Below are 21,902 nucleotides of genomic sequence, written 5' to 3'. Positions count from 1 at the left end.
CTTTCATTCTGCGTTTAAATTTTTCAAAGATATTCATTAGTTTTCTCAGATTCGAAAAAAAATAAAAGCATTTAAATAGCATTAGACAAAGTTCCGCCTACCCGCAAAACCTAACGCTAGAAGCGTTGTTTCTGAGAGAACGGTTCATTTGGCAAAAAATTACTGCTAATAGATGTTTTTGTTCAAAATTATCTCAGTTTCTTCTTCATGTGCCGTGCTCGAGAATCAAGTGATGGCGATCAAATTGACTATAGTAATTTTATTGACGGCAGCTCGCAAAAGGAATGCTGAGGATCTGTTAAACCATTCGATCAGATTTCTACGCCATGACGTTCTTCTTCGACCTGGCCCGCTTCTTTCATCTACAGTGGGTGATCATATTATTAGAGCCACCTCAGAAAATTTTACTTCTGTTTAATAATGGTATGTAAGTTTTTTCTTTATACGGTCCACGTTGCCTTTGAAACTTTAGAAATGGATGCTATGTTTCTGTTGGAGTGATTATTATTGAATATTAAAGTTTTTATTTCTTCTATTTTCCTTGGTGGAGATGTCTTTGGATTTCCCATGATGTTCTGGTACCACTAGTGTAACGAACGCACAATTTTTACGAAATTCACAAAATACAGGGTGTTTCATTGGTAAAGTAACATACGTTAACTGTAGAAAGAGGATACTTAGGCGGTCTCAAAAATACCATACTTCATGGGTCTTACTCCATTAATAACAAAGATACTGGGTGTTTTATCTATTTTGCCATTTTCTTAATTGGTTCATAACTTTTTGACCACACTGTATATTTATTTTATATATGGCACGCAAATATCATTTAAGGCGTACAATAAATTAATTTATTTACAATTGTAAAAATACCAGGTCCGGCTTAAAAAATATTGGAAAAATGTTCCGACCCCAAAACAACACCCTGTACATTAAATTTTTTTAAAATGGATTTTTCAGTTAAAAAGAGGATAAAAAACTAAATTCAGTGGTATAATTTGAATTTTCGGCAAAATGGTTTTTCTGGTGAAATTTGGAATTTGAATTCTGAAATTAAGTGAATTGCGAGAGCTCTAAGTAGAAAAAAATAAATACAGCTTACAACTTGTCAACCACACTGTATATTGATTTTATATTTAACACGCGAATATTCTTTTAGGTGTCCAGTCAATTAGTTTAATTACAATTATAAAAAATCCAGGTCCGGATTAAAAAATATTGTATAAATGTTCCAACCCAAAAAAACACCTTGTATATTAAACTTTTTAAAACGGATTTTGCATTTGAAAAGAGGATGAAAAACAAAATTAGTGGTATACTTTAAATTTTCGGCAAAATGATTTTTCTGGTAAAAATTTGAATTTGAATTCTGAAATTATGTGAATTGCGAAGCTCAAAGTAAAATAAATTAAAATATGACTTAATTTTAATTAATACCATTATTTAATCTAAATTGGTAAAATATTAAAATTTGCACACATAACAATAATTTTTGATGACTCCTCTGTGGCTCAGTGGTAAGAGCGCCTACCTTTGGATCGAAAGGTCCGAATGGTCGTGAGTTCGAATCTCACCAGGGTCAGAAATTTTTCGTTTATTATAAATTAATAAATGAAAATAGTTTCTGTCCTTGTGGGATCGGCACTCACCGGAGGGACAGCAGACGTTCGGATACAATTAGCCTCTCTTTGCAAAGACAATGACGTCGACTTTGCAATGTAACAAGACACTTACTCAACACACACAGTACACATGACGCTAGGTACCTAACTACAAAAATTTACCGTACCTACGGATAAAAAAAAAATTTTTGATAGTGGTAATTTTGAATAAGTACATACTTTAGTTTTGAATAGTGATTATGCTGCAAATTTTCGCTGTTTTGTTATAATTTTTAGCTATTTTGTTGATTAAAGTGATGTATTCTTTATTGACCCTTTATTATTTATTCATTTTAAAGATGAATATTCGCCAAAAACTATTTTTCACACATAATAAAAAAACACTAAAATATTAACATTTTACCAATTTAGATTAAATAATGGTATTAATTAAAATTAAGTCGCATTTTAATTTTTTCTACAAGAGCTCTCGCAATTGACATAATTTCAGAATTCAAATTCAAAATTTTACCAGAAAAATCATTTTGTCGAAAATTCAAAGTATACCACTAATTTTGTTTTTCATCCTCTTTTCAAATGCGAAATCCATTTTAAAAAAAAATTAATATACAAGGTGTTTTTTTGGGTCGGAATATTTTCACAATATTTTTTAAACCGGACCTGGAATTTTTATAATTGTAAAGAAATTAATTGATTGGACACCTAAAAGAATATTCGCGTGTTAAATATAAAATCAATATACAGTGAGGTTGACAAGTTGTAAGCTGTATTTCAATTTTTTCTACTTGGAGCTCTCGCAATTCACTTAATTTCCGAATTCAAATTCAAAATTTCACCAGAAAAATCATTTTGCCGAAAATTCAAATTATACCACTGAATTTAGTTTTTCATCCTCTTTTCAACTAAAAAATCCATTTTAAAAAAATTTAATGTACAGGGTGTTGTTTTGGGGTCGGAACATTTTTCCAATCTTTTTTAATCCGGATCTGGATTTTTTACAATTGTAAATAAATTAATTTATTGTTCACCTTAAATGATATTTGCCTGCCAAATATAAAATAAATAGACAAAGTGGTTAAAAAGTTATGAACCAATTAAGAAAATGGCAAAATAGATCAAACACACAGTATCTTTGTTATTAATGGAGTAAGATCCATTAAGTATGGTATTTTTGAGATCGCCTCTTTGCCAATTCGCCTTTGAGATAGAAAGTGTCCTCTTTCTACAGTTAACGTATGTTACTTTCTCAATGAAACACCCTGTATAGATAGGACTGTCAGGACATCACAAGAGAGCAATGGAAACTCACAAAGTTTATTATAACTCTAAACATCAAGAATACAAAATAATAGGCACACAAGTTGCAAGCTAGGTTGAGCAGCACCGACGAACAATGGCATCTGAGTCACGCATTGCCACACATGCGTGTTGCCACTATTGCCAGACTATTTATTGCACTTTCATAAAGTGTAACAAGACAGCCAAATGGAAACAAATGCATTAATATATGATACTAGGTGGCTCTAATAATATGATCACCCACTGTACCTCTTATTAAATGGAGTATATTATATCTCTCTGGGTGTCGCATAACATGGCCAAAATAATCAATTTTGCGATTTTAACTGTTCTGACAACTTCCGTAATTTTTCCATCCACTGCAAAACAACTTCGTTATGAACTCTATCCACCCAACTTATTCGTAGGATTCTCTGAACACCAATATTCCAAAGGCTTCCAGTTTCTTAGAAGTGTATCCGTTAAAGTTCAACCTTCGACACCGTACAAAAGAGTAGAGAACACATCTAATAAAGCATGCAGCTCTGGCCTTCTCTATATGTATTCTAATTTCTTTACTCATGTCTAGTTCTCATTTGGATGACAACCAAGGTATACTTTTTCTCATGAGGATCTTTCAGTGCGTCACAGTTTTTCGATTTCTTTCTAACGCATTAAATTGTATGTGACAGAAAAAAAACGCACGTCAGTGATTACAATTCGTCGGTGACATTTATAACATTTATTCTAGTTGTTAATAGATGGCGCTATAATCGAAAAAAATTATTTACTAATTATATAATATCTACGAATATAATCTGTACAATTTATAAGACTATATAAATCAAAGAAAATACCATTTTATAAATGCAATAAACACAATTGATTTGTGTTTTTATGCCAAATTGCAAATAAAATGTGACAACTGTCAGATTTAACTAAAATGGCATGTTAGAATAAATGTCACAAATGTGTATTATCACGGACTTACCTTTTTTTCTATCATTTGTGACGTACTGAAAAATGCTCATGAAAAGAAGCATAGGTGATACTGTTACTTCTCTTCAGTTGTTCACCATAAGCTGTTACCCCTTTCGGTTGTATTGGCGTCAGTAACACGCCAATACAATATCTCAGCTACATTTCCTAAAACCATCCCCCCTTATGAGGGAGTGGTTTTACGGGTTGTTACCTAAGAGCAGGAATGGTAAACTTTTTGCATATTTTTTGGGATCTCAAGATTGACGTTCTCAGCAAAATTTAGCTTGTTCGTATGATTTTTAGAGGTTTAGTGGCCCTTTTCATCTCTGACCACTGGAGTGGAATGGAACATTCGCATGGTTATAGAAAATAAAAATACTTACCTGTGTAATATATTTCAACAAAACAGTCATAAGAGCGTTTATGAATCCGGGATCGTTAAAATTTGAAGGTTCTAGATTTTCTTTGATCCACTTGTAAAACGCTTGTGGATTGGGATCGGCTTGAAGTTGACGAGCAAGATCAGCTTGTATACGTAGCAATGGATATAGGAACGTTAGATCTCTTTCTTCTAGAATTTCTGACAACCGTTCTTTAGTCTTATCACAATCTGGCAGTTGGCTCATCAAGTTGATCTATAAAAACAAATGTATTTAATTTATATTAGTCAAAGTACTTTTAACATATACAGCATATATACGCTTGTTCAATTGAAATCCATCTTTGATCAGGTTAAGGGGCTATCCTAGTGTAAAGGTACGAAATTCATATACTTATTTTGGAATTTCTAAAATAAAAAGTACTGTACAAATTGTTTTCAAAATTTGCATGAGAATTTATCATAAAAAGAAGTACATGTAAAACCATTTTCATAAAAAATTATTGAAAATTAAACGATTTATGCGCCATCTACTGGTACTGTTAAAATAAAAATATGGCCCCACTGCTACACTGCCGTGTTAACTCAAAAGGGCGTAACTGCAATTTTTATTAAAAACGAGTTTCATATCCCACGCGTTATTTAGTAATCTTTTCTACAAGTCTACCTGAGTTTCATAGCCATATCTGCAATAAAACCGGATATATACTGCTTAAATTAATAGCCGTATCTGAATTTTTTACTAAAATGTTAGCTTTAAAAGCCGCAACTGTAAATGTTAACACAAAAAGCCGTAACTAAAAAGTTTTCGGCAGATACGGCCTATTCACTTAACATTTCAAGATATTAATATGTTGGCGCGAAAAGTAGTAAACTGTCAATTTACTTTATAAAGTTATTAACTGTAAAACTAATGTATGAATCATTTAAAGCAAAGTACAGTATTCAATGTTCGTATTATTTATATCGTCAATTCGTTAGTGAGCTTAATATTTCATTTGCAAAGCTTGGAAACGAAGAGTGCTTTACTTGTGAAAAATACGAAATTCATAAAAAAGAAAGCTCACACGTGTTAGATGACGGTCTAGTTTGTCCTGAATGCGAAACATATCACAAAATCATCAAGAAAAATTTATAAAGGCCCGAGAGATGTACAACGCTGATTTCAGATTGTTGGGCGATTCTAGAGTTTATACAGCTGATCTGCAGAAGGTATGAATTTTATTTTGAATAATGTCTGTTATATTTGACCTTACACAATCTTTTTGTAGATAATTATGCTCCCAAGATGCGATACTTTCAAAGAAATTATATTTACTCCTAGACTGATAGCCTTTAATGAGAGCTTTGTTCCAGTTGGTACTTCTAAAACTTCTACAGCTGTTCTATGGCATGAAGCTATTTCTGGACGAAAAAATGCTGATATTGTTAGCACATTTTATGCATTTTTAAACAAAATTAGGGATTCCGAAGAAGTTGTTATTTGGCTGGATAATTGTTCCGGTCAGAACAAAAATTGGTGCTTGTACACATTTTTTGTGTATGCTGTAAACTCATTAGAATTGAACATTAGGAAAATAACTCGTAAGATATTTTGAGTCAGGTCATACATTTATGGCAGCTGACTCATTTCACCATAGAGTCGAGCAATCACTAAATCGACAAGGTAAAGTTTATGACTTCTTTGATTTTGTAAATGCGGTTAAAACGTCAACACGTAATGTCGAAGTTATCGATATGGCTTTTAAGGATCTTTACAACTGGAAATACGAATCATCTCAATATAAAATAACAAGGTTGGTCCCTCGTCCGTACCTTTAACAAATGGTGGAAGTTCAGTTCATGAGAGGTTTCCATACATTAGGTTATAAAACTAGTTTTGAAGGAGAAATCATAAGTGCCAATTTTTTAAAGGCTAATATAAAAAAAATGGCATTGCAAAACCACTCTCTATCTCTCAACCACGAGGTATTACCATGGAAAGAAAACAGAATATAATCACTAAAATTGATCAAATAATGCCCCCAAGTCGCATTACATTTTGGAAAAATATTTTTGTCAGCGAAAATGTGGACACAATATTGATGATTAATATAATATAATAACTAGTTCGAAGTAGAAAATTTAGTATTAATTATTTATATTTGTTTGACTGAGTATGATATTTTAGTTAGTCTGTATTGTTGTTTACTTTTTTAACTTTTCCTAATTATTAAGAATAACTTACGAAATTAATACATTAATATTGTAACGTTCATTTGTTTAATGCAATAAATATTTTCAAAAAATCATGTAGTTACGTTCTTAATTATATACCTCATGTTAAGTGAAAAAGGCGTATCTGTCAAAAGTGATATTTTCCCAAGTTGATACTCTACCAAAATTTGTCACATGATAGTATAAACCTATTTCTTAACTTCTATATGGTGCAAGTCACAACTTTTTAAAAAATCACGATTGTCTAATCAAAACCAGTAAAACTGATTTTTCTCGCAAACTAGTTTAAAGCAGATACGCCCTTTTGAGTTAACACGGCAGTACAGTGATTGGGACTAATAGAGATCCTGAAACATAAAATTTCAAAGTGATTATTGAAATATATGTTATTTCCTATACCATCAACTAAGATTTTTAAAAAATATGAAAATTTGGAAAAATGACGAAGTGTTGAATTTTTTTTTAAATTAGCCAAAACATTTTCAGTTTCAAAAACCGCCAAATTGACATTTTTTATCCAATCAAAAAACCCTAGTTGGTGGTATAGAAAATAACTTATATTTCAATAATAACTTTGAAATTTTATGTTTCAGGACCTCTATTGGTACCAATCACTGCAGCAGTGGAGCTATGTTTTTATTTTCACGGTGCCAGTACATGGCGCATAAATCGTTTAATTTTCAATAATTTTTTATTAAAATTGTTTTACATGTACTTCTTTTTATAATAAATGCTCATCCAAATTTTCAAGACAATTGGTACACTACTTTTTATTTTAGAAATTCCCAAAAAAGTATCTGAATTTCCCAAAAAAGTATATGACACTCAACTGACATTTTGCAATGTTAGTTATGTTTGTAAATGTTCCACTGATCGGTGCCTATCATTTAAGTAGTGCGACTTATAAATGGCGTTTAACCCAAACCTGTGAAACTTTGAACAAGATCCATCAAGCAATATGAAGAAAACATCCAGGGACACTTTGAAGTGGTGTCATTCTTCTGCACGACAATACTCTCGGGTTTCTAAAGAAGTGAAAGAAAATGTAAAACGAAAGAAATGGAATATATTAGAGCATCCACTTTATAGTCCCGATTTATCTCCTTGTAATTTTCAAAATTTAGGATTACTGAAAAAGACGTTAAAGGGTAAATGTTTTCAGTCAGATGAAGAAGTACAAAATGGCAAACAGAATTCTTTGAACAGCCACAGGAATTTTGTAATATGTGCTTTAATTATTGTAGCAGTAATTATTTGTAGATATGTTTGCCAGTAAAGATTTTCTGGGCCAAAAATGCGTTTCAATTCAACAAGCCTCATGCATGTTTTAATAAAACAAAAATTTCAATTATACTAACCTTACTCTTTCCGAACATTTCCGATAATTCGCTTTTTCCCCTCTTCTTGTGTATATTCTGCAATACTAACAGGAACAGTGGGTGGTGTGCTCCGTTCTCAGTCAAATTGGCAACGTCGGAAAGGGGTACGAGATGTTCGCAAATCGCTGTAGCAAACAGAACCGAAGCTGCGGTTGTTACTTTGTTAATCTCATTTTCTCTCTCTTCCAATACATTACAGAGTGACTTAAACGCGTCCTGGACAGTATTGCCGCTGATCAGGTTGTCTTCTTTGAGGTTGCTCAAAAATCTGATCAATTTTTCTTGTTCGACATCTAAAAATAACAATAGTATGATAAGCTAATGATTCTAAATGCCGCTGATGGGTGAGCACCGTCAGACCTTTTCAGCCAAGCATGGCTGTTGCCAACAGCACCATGGCCAAGTATGTCAACGTCAATTTTGAACAAGACAACACCTTGGCAGCTATACACTCTTTTTGATAAAAAAATTTTAACACAAGTACACTGTAGTACTTGTTTGGGTAATCTTTTGTTTTCCATGCATTGTACGTGCCCAAACCATCTTAGTTGCTTTGTTTTTATATCGTCAATAATAAATTATAGTATGCTTTACATCCATTATCTCCAATATTCGTGCATTTCTGATTTTATCTCTTATTGATATACCAGCGGTTCATCCCCAGAAGTCCATTTCAGTTGTTCTGAGCATATTTTCGTTAAAGAATCAGATAGTAAAAAGAGAAAAATCAAAGAAGCGGCTCTAATTATGCTAAATGAAACCAATTGTGTCGCAAATTCCTCGGTAGAATGCAGTAGGATATGGTTACCCATACTGAAAGAGGAAGTCAATAGAAAGAAAATACCACGATTAGTAAGTCAATAACATATCGACTTGTACAAATTTTATATTTTAGTATTACTTATTGTACATATATCAATGTATTATTAATATTATTTATAATTTAAACATATTAAAGTCAGAATTTGGTATTAGTTTTTTGAAAGTAAATTAAATGTAATACCAAATACTTACGATGTCGGGATATTATCACGAGGTTTTTTCCTGGTTTTCCCTCGTGATTTACTATGGAATCTCTAACGCGAGAATTTTACTGTCATCGTTGCATTTGGTTGTCTTTTTAAAGACAGATCACATGCTATGATTTTTTTGTGACGGATATTCTTGAGTTGGGATTGATTTCATGTAATCGAATGAACTATCTTTTAGTAAAGTCGTCCCAGGAACGCAACTCATAAATATTGGCGATATCATTTTAAAGTCTTCTACTTTAAAATGTATAATATACGTCTGAATTGCCAATATAAATGAGTCAGATTAAATAAATTATTAGAAGAATTTTTTACTTAGTAACAACATTTTTGTTTAATTTAATAGTATTTTGTATTTTGACAACGAAACCCAATTTGTGCTTCGAAACGTTAATAAAATTATTTTTTCAATTTAATTGTGGCTTATTTCCCATCTAAATAGTTAATCATATTTTCGAATTTTTCTTGAAGTGGCCAAACTTCGCTACTATATGTTAGATTTTAGATGATAGAATGCTCTTAACAATGCTGTTATAGATGTTATGTTTATTTTTTTGGAAATACTTTGGTTCCATAGAATCGTGTTCAATAATTCGATAGCTTTCCTTCCTTGTGTGTACCTTTCTTGTTCCATCTTTTGTAATTTTAAGCCCCAAATATTCCTGACAGTGATTAATAGTTATTTCATTTTCCACCGCTAGATCCTGCTGTATACCTCCAACGCACATAATCTATTCAGTTTTTTTGGTATTCCCTTCTAAACCCTAGTTCCGGTATTCTTCTATGATTTTGCGGGTCATATATTCAATATCATGATAATCCTGGGCAATGAGCATCTGATCATCCGCAAAACATAGAGTGTATAGCATGTTATTTATTTTATTTATCAACGGGCAATCACCCAATTAAAATACAGTATAAACATTAATCACAGGAGATTTTTAACCTAACCTACATTAAATTTAAAAATTTTAATCATACAAATAGGAACATTAAATAACAAAAATTAACAAAAAATGTACAAAACACAAGGACATCAAGCTATCACACACAGTTTCTAAGCTGAGCTTTAAATTCTTTTGGAAAACTATAACAATCTAACCTTTGGGAATATTGATTAGCAAACCTTGGTGTTCTAGACATGAAGGAGTTGTGTCCGTAGTTTGGGCGATGGGGTCTAACGTAAAAGGGTTGATTTAGCCTCGTTTGTCTACTGGGAACATGGAGGCTCATTTTCTCCAATAGTTGAGAACCAAAATGATTGGAGGGTAGTATACTATAAAACATTGTGAGACCCTTATGCATGCGTCGGATTTGGAGAGAAGTTATGTTGAGAGACTTTTCCATATTTGAATAGTAATTTTCATCAATCCTCTGGTTTTGTTTAAATGCAACAAATCTTAAGAACTTGTGTTGAACTCTCTCAATAGCTTGAATATGGGTGTTATAGTGTGGAGACCAAACACATGAACAGTAACCTAAAAGCTATGTTATCATTTAGCGGTATACTCATATTTTTACATTTTCTTTTCCAGGATTTCAAAACTTGCTTCAAATATATTTTAAATAGCGTCGGCGATAGACAGCAGACCCTTACTCACCTCAAATCCTAACGAGATTTCCAACTTTTGCTATATCGTGGTGGTATTAGATTTCTTACAGCTTTAATGAAGTCAAGACTGATGTTAGACAGTGTCATATGCTTTTTTTAAGTCTATGTAAACTAAATGAAGTTCTTGATTGTAGGCTATTTGTTTGTCTATTAACTGTGTTACACAATATAGGTGGTCAGTGGTGGATCTACCAGCACGGAAGCCGGCTTGCTGTTCGGCCTGTAAATCTTTGTATTCTTCTTTTATTTTATTTTTAATAATTTTTTCGTAAACTCTGCTGATTGTGCTTGTGGCAGATATTCCCGGTTGTTATCGCATATATTTTTACTGCCTTTCTTGTGTATTCTAGAGATTACAGACAATTGCCATTCTTTTGGCGTGACTTCGCCATTCATACATCTATTAAATAGATCTCTTAGGGTAAGAACAGAACAAGTGGGTCTCGGTGGTAGTCCAAGTAATGGAGCTTGAAATAGGACAAAACCTCGCAATTTTTACAGAATGGATCGATTTGCTTGAAAATTTGAGAATAAGTAGTGGATAGTCCAAGGATCAAAATCTATATGATGCCGAAAGGCGCTTTTACCATGGGGGTGGTTGCCACCCCCTTTTGGGGGTGGAAATTTTTTATCATATTTTGACCACAAAAGTTGGTAAAAACGTTCATTCTAAGCAAAAAATGTTCTATACATTTTTTTTATAAAATTAATTGTTTTCGATTTATTCGCTATCGAAAGTGTTAGTATTATATCGAAAAATCAATGTTTTTAATCAGTTTTCTGCTAATAACTCCATAAGTTTTCGTTTTATCAAAACAACCTTACTAAACAAAAATGTACTATTTGAAAAAATAAATAAAACCGTGTTTTTTAATTTTCTTTAAGACCAACATTAATCAAGATCTACTTTATTATATGTTAGCTCTCCTTTGTCAAATGCTAAATATTGTAGTTTCAAAGTCAAAAGACGGGAAAAATATGCATTTTTCGAGAATAACTTGTTAAAACTAATTTAAAGAATTTAAAAATATCTATCTCCAGAAATAAAAAAGAAGTCTCTAGCTCAAAAATTAAGTGACTTATAATGGAAAGAATGTCAGTCCCTATTTTTTTCAGCGCAAAAGTGGTCGGAAGCAACCCCGTAATCACCACCCTAATTAAAACTAGGCATTGACCTTATTTGGTCTTATTTATTTATGTATTATTAATACGTTCGAGAAGTTTGACCGACTTAGAATGAATCGTTTTTAAAAATATGAAGTTAACAGCGATTAACGAATTTTTGTAGTTTGGGAAAAATTGCTTTTTCTTCTGAATAAAAAAATTAGCATCAGAGATGTGAAAAAATGTTTTTATATTAAATTGTAGCTAATTTAATTCCCAAGAATTTGGTATGAAAAAAATGTTTCTATGACAAAAATTAAGTGAGCTATTGACAATTAAAACATGTAATAGCATGCAAAAACCACGTTTACCAACCCTTTCAAAGTCACCTCTTTTTGTGACTAAGGATTTTAATAAAATTTAATATTAATAGGTTTGTAGATCTTGTAACAACCTACAAAATTCTTTTATACCAAACTCTAGGATACAAAATAAAAAAGTTACGGTTAAAAAATCAATATATTTTTTTGAGAAAAAAAAGGTGAAATCCAATTGTAAGCATAATAATGTAAGTTAGCGGTGTTTTTAGTCATTGGCCTTATTCATTCTTTTTTATTTGTATATTATTAATAGATTCTAGAAGTTCTACTGGCTTAGAATGATTAGTTTTTAAAAAACTGAAGTTAAAAGCGAAAGAATTTTTGTAGTTTTGTAAAAAATGCAATTTTCTTCAGAATAGAAAGATTAGCATCAAAGATAAGAAAAACTGTTTAAATATGAAATTGTAGGTTATTTGATTCTTAAGAACTTGGTGTGAAAAATTTTTTTTACGACAAAAATTGAGTGAATAGTAAATGAGTATACTATAGAAGAACATTGATTTTTTCCATATAAAACTAACACTTTCGATAGCGAATAAATCGAAAACTATTAGTTTTATCAAAAAAATGTATACAACATTTTTTGCTTAGAATGAATGTTTTTATCAACTTTTGCTGTCAAAATATAATAAAAAATTTCCACCCACGAGATGGGGTGGCAACCACCCCCATAATAAAAGCGCCTTTCGGCATCATATAGATTTTGATCCTTGGACCATCCACTACTTATTCTCAAATTTTCAAGCAAATCGATCCATTCTGTAAAAATTGCGGGGTGAAAAGCTTCGGTTCCTGGACAATGGAGGTGGAGGTCGCGGTCGATATCCATGTAAAACAAACACATTGTACTGAATGAAAGAGAACAGAGCAGATAAGTCGCGGTGGAGGTTTAGCGCGATGCCATCCAGGACGTTTACAGTGATGCTTTTGAAAATAAAATGAGTTTGTTTTACATGGATGTCTACTGCGCGGCCTACAAGGATGCTTCCCTGTGATTGGTCTGTTTGAAGCCAAGTTGTCGTTACCTGCGCTATCTGAGTTGATACTTTTTATATAATCCCTTTTTTGTATTCATTTTATTTTTGAATTTCTAAAGTAATTAAATTCAGTATATTTTTGAAATATGAGAGGATCTGATTATTTACAGCTGACATTTCATCACTATCATCACTTGACTGACACAGCATCGGAAAAGCACTGTATTTTTGTCATTCAAATTTCATTAAACTACTTCACTTGATAGTGGTTCTAGCTCGACTGACAGCGCAAGTGACCTCCTTGCTATGTGCTGTCGACATCGACCGCGACTTAACTAGTGGCATCTACCGCGACCTACACCTCCACCTCGACCCACTTGTTCTCTTCTTACCCTTAGGTATTCACAGAGGGTGTTGCTACCATATTTGAGCAGTTCTGGTGCTATGTCGCCAGACCTCGCCGCTTCTCTATTTGTTAGGTGATTTGCATGCATTTTGTACTTATTCCAGTCTTAACTGAATCAGTGAGCCACTGACAGTTACGTTGAAATTATCTTGATCTTTATTTTTAATAAAACTCTTCTCTATTTTCTACTAATAAATGTTTGAAATAGCCATCCCACTTTTCCAGAGTAATCGGTGTTATTATATCCCTTTTGGTATCTGTTCTCGACATTTTAAGGAATTTCCAACTGTCTTTGCTTCTTGTCTCCCTATATAGGCGTTAAGTTGATTGCATTTTTTTGTCCAAGTTTCGTTTTTCTTCACGCACTCTTGCTTGTGCCTCTTAGTATAAAACCTTATACGAATCTTTCTGTGTACTCATTCATTTCCGGTACCTTAAGTTAAAGTTGATTTCATATAATCAAATGAACCATCTTTCAATAAAGTCGTCCCAGGAACACAACTCATAAAAATATTGGCAATATAATTTTAAAGTTGTCTACTTTAAAGTGTATAATATATTTTATCGCCAACCGTCACTTAAGTTATTCATTATTGTACTCATTTGCCATCATTTGCGGCAGTAAAGTAACACTTTATTGTACTGAATGAAGAATTTTACTTTACCTGCCGCGATTAATCAAATTAACCGAGATTGAATGTGCGTGGTCGATGGCAGTAATAAGTATTTGAGTGGACTTACAATTTATTTACTTTAATTATAAAAAATATTGTATGCAATTTGCGATATTATCAATTAAATTTATGTCAAAAAGTGAAATTATGTAGTATTTTGTAATTATATTCATATAAAATAAATTAAAACTTTACCGATTTAGTAATTATTCAGTATTGATAACTATCGATTAAAAATCGAAAGCGGCCATCTTACAAGTTATCTGTAATCACTGTCATGAAATTATTATGACATCTGGAATTTAAAAAGTTCTTAAATTGTAAACTGCAAGTAAGTGTTAAAACCAATATCAAATTATATCTGTACCATGGTGGACCTATCTTGCAAGCTAGCAGTTAAAGCTAGCAAAAAGGCCTTAAACAAATTTCGCAGAACACGAGCAGAAGTGGACTTAATTAATTTCAAGAGACTAAAGGCCAAATCAAAACGAGTAATAAAAGAAAGTAAACGAGAATCTTGGATTAAATTCTCCAGTACTATAACCGCTGACACATCTCCAACTCAAGTATGGAACAAAATTAAACAAATTAATGGACGCAACACAACGTATAAAATACCCGCTCTTATCCACGAAAATAATATTATCACAGACGACCAGAAAATCTCTGATACCTTTGCACAATATTAAATCCAAAAACAGAATTAACCATTTATTGACACGAGACGAACAGCACCCTCCTCAGTCCTCCTCATCTAACCCTGATCCACTTAACCTACCGTTTACTCTGGACAAACTCTATGATGTTGTTAGCTCTCTAAAAAAATCTGCTGCCGGACCAGATGACATTCTCTCAATATTTATTAAAAAACTACATTCAGATACATTAAGAAAATTATTAGATCTGTACAATATTTTATGGACAGATCAACTGTTTCCCAGGCTATGGAGAAAATCCATTTTGATTCCAATTAAAAAGAATGACTGCATGTCAGCATTACCCAGTTCATTTCGACCCATTTCTTTAACTTGCTCATTATGTAAAGTCTTAGAAAAAATGATAAATAATCGTCTTAACTGGTACTTAGAACGACATAAGTTACTAAATCCATTTCAGTCAGGATTTAGATCAAATAGATGCACTATGGACAATTTGGTTTCACTTCAGTCTGAAATTGCGTACGCCATGCAAAACAAGAATGAGGTAATTGCCGTTGCTCTAGACATAGAGAGTGCTTTCGATACCACTTCAAAATCAATAATTCTTGCAAAACTTATTGACCTCAAATTAGAAGGTAATATAACAACATTTATTAATCACTTTTTAACGGATAGAACGTTTCAAGTGTCCATAAATGGTAAAATGTCTGCAACACAAGCTGTAGAGAATGGACTACCTCAAGGTTGTATACTTAGCACCACACTATTCTTAATCTGTATTAATGACATAAGCTCTATGATAAAAGCACCAGTTCAACACGCTATTTACCCTGATGATATTCTATTTTGTCAAGGTAGGACCACATCCAGTACATGTGCGTTACTCCAAAACACCCTAGGTCTATTACCAATTGGTCACAAAGTACAGGATTCAAATTTTCACCACCTAAATCTGTAGTTATCCAATTTAGTAAAAAATACAGGTCTCCCCAACCTAATTTACAACTACATGGAACTTCGCTTCGTGTAGTAGATAACCATAAAATCTTAGGTATGCAATTTGATAAAAGACTGTCTTGGAGAAATCATATACAAACCACTAAAGCTAATTGTTTAAAAAGAATAAACATAATTAAATCCCTTGCTCACTATCACTGGGGATCTGAAGAGGAAGTATTACTCAGAATTTACCAAGCTCTAATTAGGTCCAAACTTGATTACGGTAGCATACTCTATATGTCTGCATGCAAGTCTCTCTTAAATTCTCTTAACGTCGTTCAGAACACATCTCTTCGTATTTGTCTTGGTGCTTTCAGATCTAGCCCATCTGAAGGCATCCATGTCGAAGCCTATGAACCTCCACTGATTGATAGGAGACAAAGAATCCTTCTGAATTATTTTGCAAAGGTCTCTGCCAACCCCTCAAATCAAGCTGCCAATCTTGTTGCCAGACACACAGTAATAGATCCAACAGAAGAACCTAGGTCTCTATACCCAATTGACCGGAAATTACACCAGTTAATTAAAAACATAGATTTTTCAAATATGACCCCGATCTGTATCCCTCATACCCCGCCTTGGACCAGAAAGCAGCCTAGTTTTAACATTAGTCTATGTAGATACGACAAAAAGGAAACACCCAGCCTTATGATTAGACAAGAGTTCAATAAAATGATCGACATGGAAAAGTTTGATACAATCTTATACACAGACGCCAGTAAAGATGAACATGGTACAAGTTGCGCAGTTACTACTACAAATGAAACAATAGCGTCATTCCGCCTCCCTACAATCTGCAGTATACATACAGCGGAATTATATGGAATAAATAAAGCTCTAGAAGTCACACCAAAAACCAGCAAACGTATAGCCTTATGCACCGACTCACTGTCATCGATTCATTCACTAAAAACCTTAAGATCACAACACCCAATAGTCAATAAGGTACACACTCACTGTCATCAGCTGTTAACTTCGGGCACCTCAGTCTCCATAATCTGGGTTCCTTCGCACGTAGGTGTTACTGGTAACGAGAAAGCGGACCAAGCAGCGAAAAAAGCTAATTGCCCTAATAATCCTGTCGAAAAGATACAGCTCCATCAGGACCTAAAATATCTCTTCAAGCAATCAGTTTTGGAAAATTGGCAAGATCAATGGAATAGAAGCACATCAAAATTACATCAAATACAACCAATAATTCGACCATCGCAAATTCCCATATAAAAAAGAAGAGACAAAGCCATAATCAGACGAATAAGAATAGGTCACACTCGTCTCACGCACGGTTACCTCATGAGTTCTGGAAATCCACCAGTCTGGGAAAGCTGCAACAACACGCGGCTTTCCATACAACATATCCTACTTGAATAACATTATTGGTACCCTTAGTGATATACTTAGTTCACCTGGTTCAATGAACTCTCTGATTGCTTTTCTGAGAGACTCCAAATTGTATAATTTAATATAAAATGTTTATAAATTTTGTAAAAGTACCTAAAACTTGTAGCTTAACCAAATATTGTAACCAATTATTGTAACCAATTATTGTAACCAACTATTGTAACCAATTATTGTAACTGTTTTTGTTCCCGTGTCAATGACCATAGTTGTCGAGACACGTAAATTTAAATAAAAAAAAATATATCAAATTATGTTGGCAAATATTATTTTATATCAATAAAACATATCTTAACCGATTGTCAAATATACCAGCAAACGAGAAGTAAACTCAACCTTCCCAGGGACATATCTGAGCTTCTTAGAGACAATACAAATATCAACAATATCATACAGGTTTTAACGGAAATAGGAATAAAAGACATTTAATTGTATCACAAATTTTTCAGATATACTTTTTGTTAGTACATACGGGGTGGGGCATTAGTGTGACAAAAGTCCAATTACTCGTTTGTCGTAAGAGATACGAAAAAAAGTTATTTAGGTAAAAGTTCGGGCACACATAGTACCATAATTTAAAAATATTTTCAAATATACAGAGGAGTGCGTATTGACAGGGTGACACAAACTTATGTTTTTTTAAATGGAACGCCCTGTATATTTTTACATTTTTGGATTCTCCTCAATGTTTCCTTTCTTAAAATATATGATTTTCTTATATTATACGAGGTAGTTTAAAAGTTAATTACGTTTTTTTCTTAATTTCGTAGCAACATCTACACCCTGTAGAATTGTAGTCATTTGACATCAAATTTTCTATTTATATTCAAACAATTTTTAATATAATCTACTACTGCTAATCATTAACAGTATAGCGAAATGTTTAATTTTAGTATATAGGGTGGGTCGAAACTCGGAATGAGTATTTTCTGAGTTTTCTTAAATGGAACACCCTGTATTTTAGTATTGTAATGAAATGATATTTTATGGTACTTTTTTATTTCTTAAGCATTCCCTATTCATAAGTGCTTTAATTTGTAAGTTATTCGTGATTCTTTAAGCCAAACATTAATAGCAACAAAAATTACGTGAAATTATATTAGGTGGCCGTGAAAATATCCAATCAAAAATAATTTTTCGAAAAAAAAAATACATAATAATCTAGCCTGATCCTTAATTTATTAATATTGGATGAGATATCCAAATACATTCGTAGTTAAGTTTGTTGGTGCTTTAAATATTAATCAAACATACAAGATTCTCCCTAGTTGGCTATGACACAAAATTTGCTTAAACATTTGACATTATACTATTTATATAGTTCCAGTTAATTTGTTACCATTACTAATATTAATTTTTCTAATGAGGAACTGATTAAAATGGCTTTGTGCTAGTAAAGTATAACAAAAATGAGCTATTTGCGATAAAATTTTATCATCAGCAATTCCCTGATAGACGACAACCAAAAAGAGAACCTTTTGAAAGTATACTAAAACGGTTTCAACAGACTAGATACTTAGATTGTAAGAACGGTTGTACTAATATGCAGATCCTCAGTGACACTTAATTAAACATTTAATTCCTGTTTTCTTCACTTACTATAGTTCTTTTTTCGATCAGATTTATCATAATCTAAATGTCCAGTTCGTTAAAACCGTCCTAGTATATTTTTAAACGTTTCTCTTAGTTGTCGTCTATCAGGGAATGTCTGATGAAAAATTCTTATTGCTAGTAGCACATTTTTGTTATACTCCATTAGCACAAAAATCTTATCAGTTCCTCATTAGAAAAATTCGTATTAGTAATGGTAACATAGCAACTGGAACTATACAAATAGTATAATGTCAAATTTTTAAGGAAATTTAGTGTCATAGCCGACTAGGTAGAATATTGTATGTGTTTAATATTTTGCGCACCAACAATCTCAACTACGAATTTATTTGGATATCTCATCCAATATTAATAAATTAAGGATCAGGCTAGATTATGATTTATTTTTTTTTTCGAAAAATTATTTTTGATTAAATATTTTCACGGCAACCTAATAAAATGTCACGTAATTTTTCTTGCAATTAATGTTTGGCTTAAAGAATCACGAATAACTTACAAATTAAAGCACTGAGGTATAGGGAATGCTTAAGAAATAAAAAAGTACCATAAAATATCATTTCATTACTATACTAAAATACAGGTTGTTCCATTTAAGAAAACTAAGAAAATACTCATTCCGAGTTTCGACCAACCCTGTATACTAAAATTTAACATTTCGCTATATTGTTAATGTTTAACAATAGTAGACTATATTAAAAATCGTTTGAACATAAAAGAAAAATTTGATGTCAAATCACAATTCTACAGGGTGTAAATATTGCTACGAAATTAACAAAAAAAACTACCTCGTATAATATTACAAAACCATATATTTTAAGAACGGAAACATTGAGGAGAATCCAAAAATGTAAGAATATACAGTGTGTTCCATTTAAAAAAACATAAGTTTGTGTCACCCTGTCAATACGCACGCCCCTGTATATTTGAAAATATGTTTAAATTATGGTCCTATCAGTGCCCCAACTTTTACCTAAATAACTTTTTTTCGTATCTCTTACGACAAACGAGTAATTGGACTTTGTCATACTAATGCCCCAATACCCCACCCTGTATGTATTTACTTAATATTACAATCTCTTTTTATTTTTAATATGCATTTTCCATTGTTGTCGTTTATAACCCCAGTGGTTCGGACGACATTAAATTTAAAAAATATATGTTGGCGATAAAGTTTTGTATGTACCACGTCAGTAAAGACTCCTTATCGAACTCATCTGTTACTCGACTCGCTTGCTCTTCTCGTAGTATCAGACTCGTTCGATAAAGAGTCACTTTACTGACTTGGTACATAAATAACTAATATCTGAATTGTCAATATGAATGAGTCAGATAAAATTAAATTATTAGAATTATTTTTTTACCAAGCAACGAAAACAGAATTTGTTTATTTTATGAAATTTGCTAACAATTTTTTTGATAACAATTTCAGAAGTGGAAGTCGAAATTTTTTTCAAAATCTATCCAATAATTATTTTATTGTGCTTCATTATTTAATTACATAATATACTTACCAGATTTCTCTAAAGCATTAGACAAACCGCTCAGTACCATCTCTTTGGCAAACTTATCGGGAACTTTGTGCTCTTTGTAAGAATTAATCGCTTGCTTAAGATCTACTTCGCCTTTCCAAAATTCTTCTATTAAAGTATTAAATTTCTTAAGAACTTCCTCTTTGTTTGGGCCCTAAAAATAAAATATTGTTAGCAACATTGCATGATGAAGTTCGTAAAGGAATTCATAAATTAATAATTTTATTGTTTTTAAAACCACCAAATTATTGCAACTATTCCAGAAAAGCTATAATTGCTGGTGATACATAGGCTATTCGCTATGAGTTTTACATGAGTGACCTCTGGCGGTCAAGAATGCAAGGAAAAATATTGAAAAACAAGCCAATGATGGCAAATTTTTACACACACCTAAAAAATGGATTTTGCGGTGATCAGAACTCGTAATAGGATCATGTGAAGCAAGAAATTCAAAAAGATTTTATTGTCTTATGAATTTTTCGAGGTAACCTTGTCGAGTTTTTTAGTTTTAACGATTTTTGAGTTTTTGGTATCATTCAGATGTCAAAGTAACGAAATTTTTTGTAAAAAAGGGTGAAAATCAACATTATTATTGTTAAACAAAAAATAAGCATAAAAAATATCTCGGCAGCGTTACCTCAAGAAATGTCTAAAGAAAATCTATGAAAAAATTTGAGGTGGATCAGTCAAGTAGTTTTTGAGTTACAATGTCCACCGCTTTTGAAAAAAGCAATTTTGAGAAAAACCTGTTATGACAACTTTTATTATCAATTTCTTTTTTGTTTGCCAAATCGTAAAGTGATGCACACCGGAATATGCCTTTAAGTCGCGGAGTAATTTAATTTAATTTAAGAAGGGTAACAGTTGTTGAACGTTTCTCACTACGCTCAAGTGCCCTGGCATGAAGCTGCTGCAAAGTGATTCTAAGGTCAAAGTAAAAGAAATTGTCAGAGTATTATTGAAGTTATGTACTTTCATTTAAAAATAGAATAAAAAATTTAAAAAATTCAAAATTTTCAAACCTTATTGCTATTCTTTCACAAACTCAATATGGATGGTGCAAGGACCAAAGGGCGTAACCCTCAAAAACTGGAAATTGATATTTAAATTTTCCTTGAAATACAGGTCAAGCCAAAAGTAGTAACTCAAATGAATTGACAACTGGCTATCTTGAAACATGGTAACAAACTAATCCAGTTTTTTTATGAGTCCTGTAAAATTCATAGTTTTGAAGGTTACGCCCTTTAACACCGTCGATATTATTAACACGATGCGTGCGGATGTAACGAGTTAAGACTTATACTCTGAACTGAAATTAATCTTCATCTTAGTTCATATTTCCAATGGCATACATGCGAGCCGTCAGCACATTGGTGGAGGCACTATGCGGCTCACATGTATGCCATTCGCACATAGAGTGTTGAAAAGAAAAAACACAATATCGGCTTGTATTTGGACTAAATCGAATGTTTACGTGAAATTTATAGTTTTATAAATGAAATAATTACATGCAAATTAATATGTAGACGGGAAGGTACAAAAATGGGCTACCATTTATTTAATTTATCTCTATTAACTTTTTTTTAAGTTCAAATTAAGTAATGATCATGTAGTATTATTTTGTTATTATTCTCTAGTTTTATTTCTAATGTACTTTTTCTGTAAT

At 32.2% G+C, this 21,902-nt stretch overlaps 1 protein-coding gene across 1 annotated transcript in view; it reads right to left on the bottom strand.

Annotated features, from left to right (window-relative positions):
• The window catches only part of LOC114330984 (eukaryotic translation initiation factor 4 gamma 2), a 117,793-nt gene that overhangs the window by 7,476 nt on the left and 88,415 nt on the right, over positions 1 to 21,902 (bottom strand). The window contains exons 8-10 of the mRNA XM_028280443.2: positions 20,219 to 20,390; positions 7,836 to 8,149; positions 4,265 to 4,516 (exon numbers count right to left, since the gene is read on the bottom strand). Coding sequence (XP_028136244.1) covers positions 4,265 to 4,516; positions 7,836 to 8,149; positions 20,219 to 20,390 — 738 coding nt within the window. The remainder of the gene's footprint in view (positions 1 to 4,264; positions 4,517 to 7,835; positions 8,150 to 20,218; positions 20,391 to 21,902) is intronic.

Source organism: Diabrotica virgifera, chromosome 5 (genome assembly GCF_917563875.1).
Source record: "Diabrotica virgifera virgifera chromosome 5, PGI_DIABVI_V3a".
In the NCBI taxonomy this organism is placed as follows: Eukaryota; Metazoa; Arthropoda; class Insecta; order Coleoptera; family Chrysomelidae; genus Diabrotica; species Diabrotica virgifera.
This window is presented reverse-complemented; position numbering and strand designations above follow the sequence as displayed.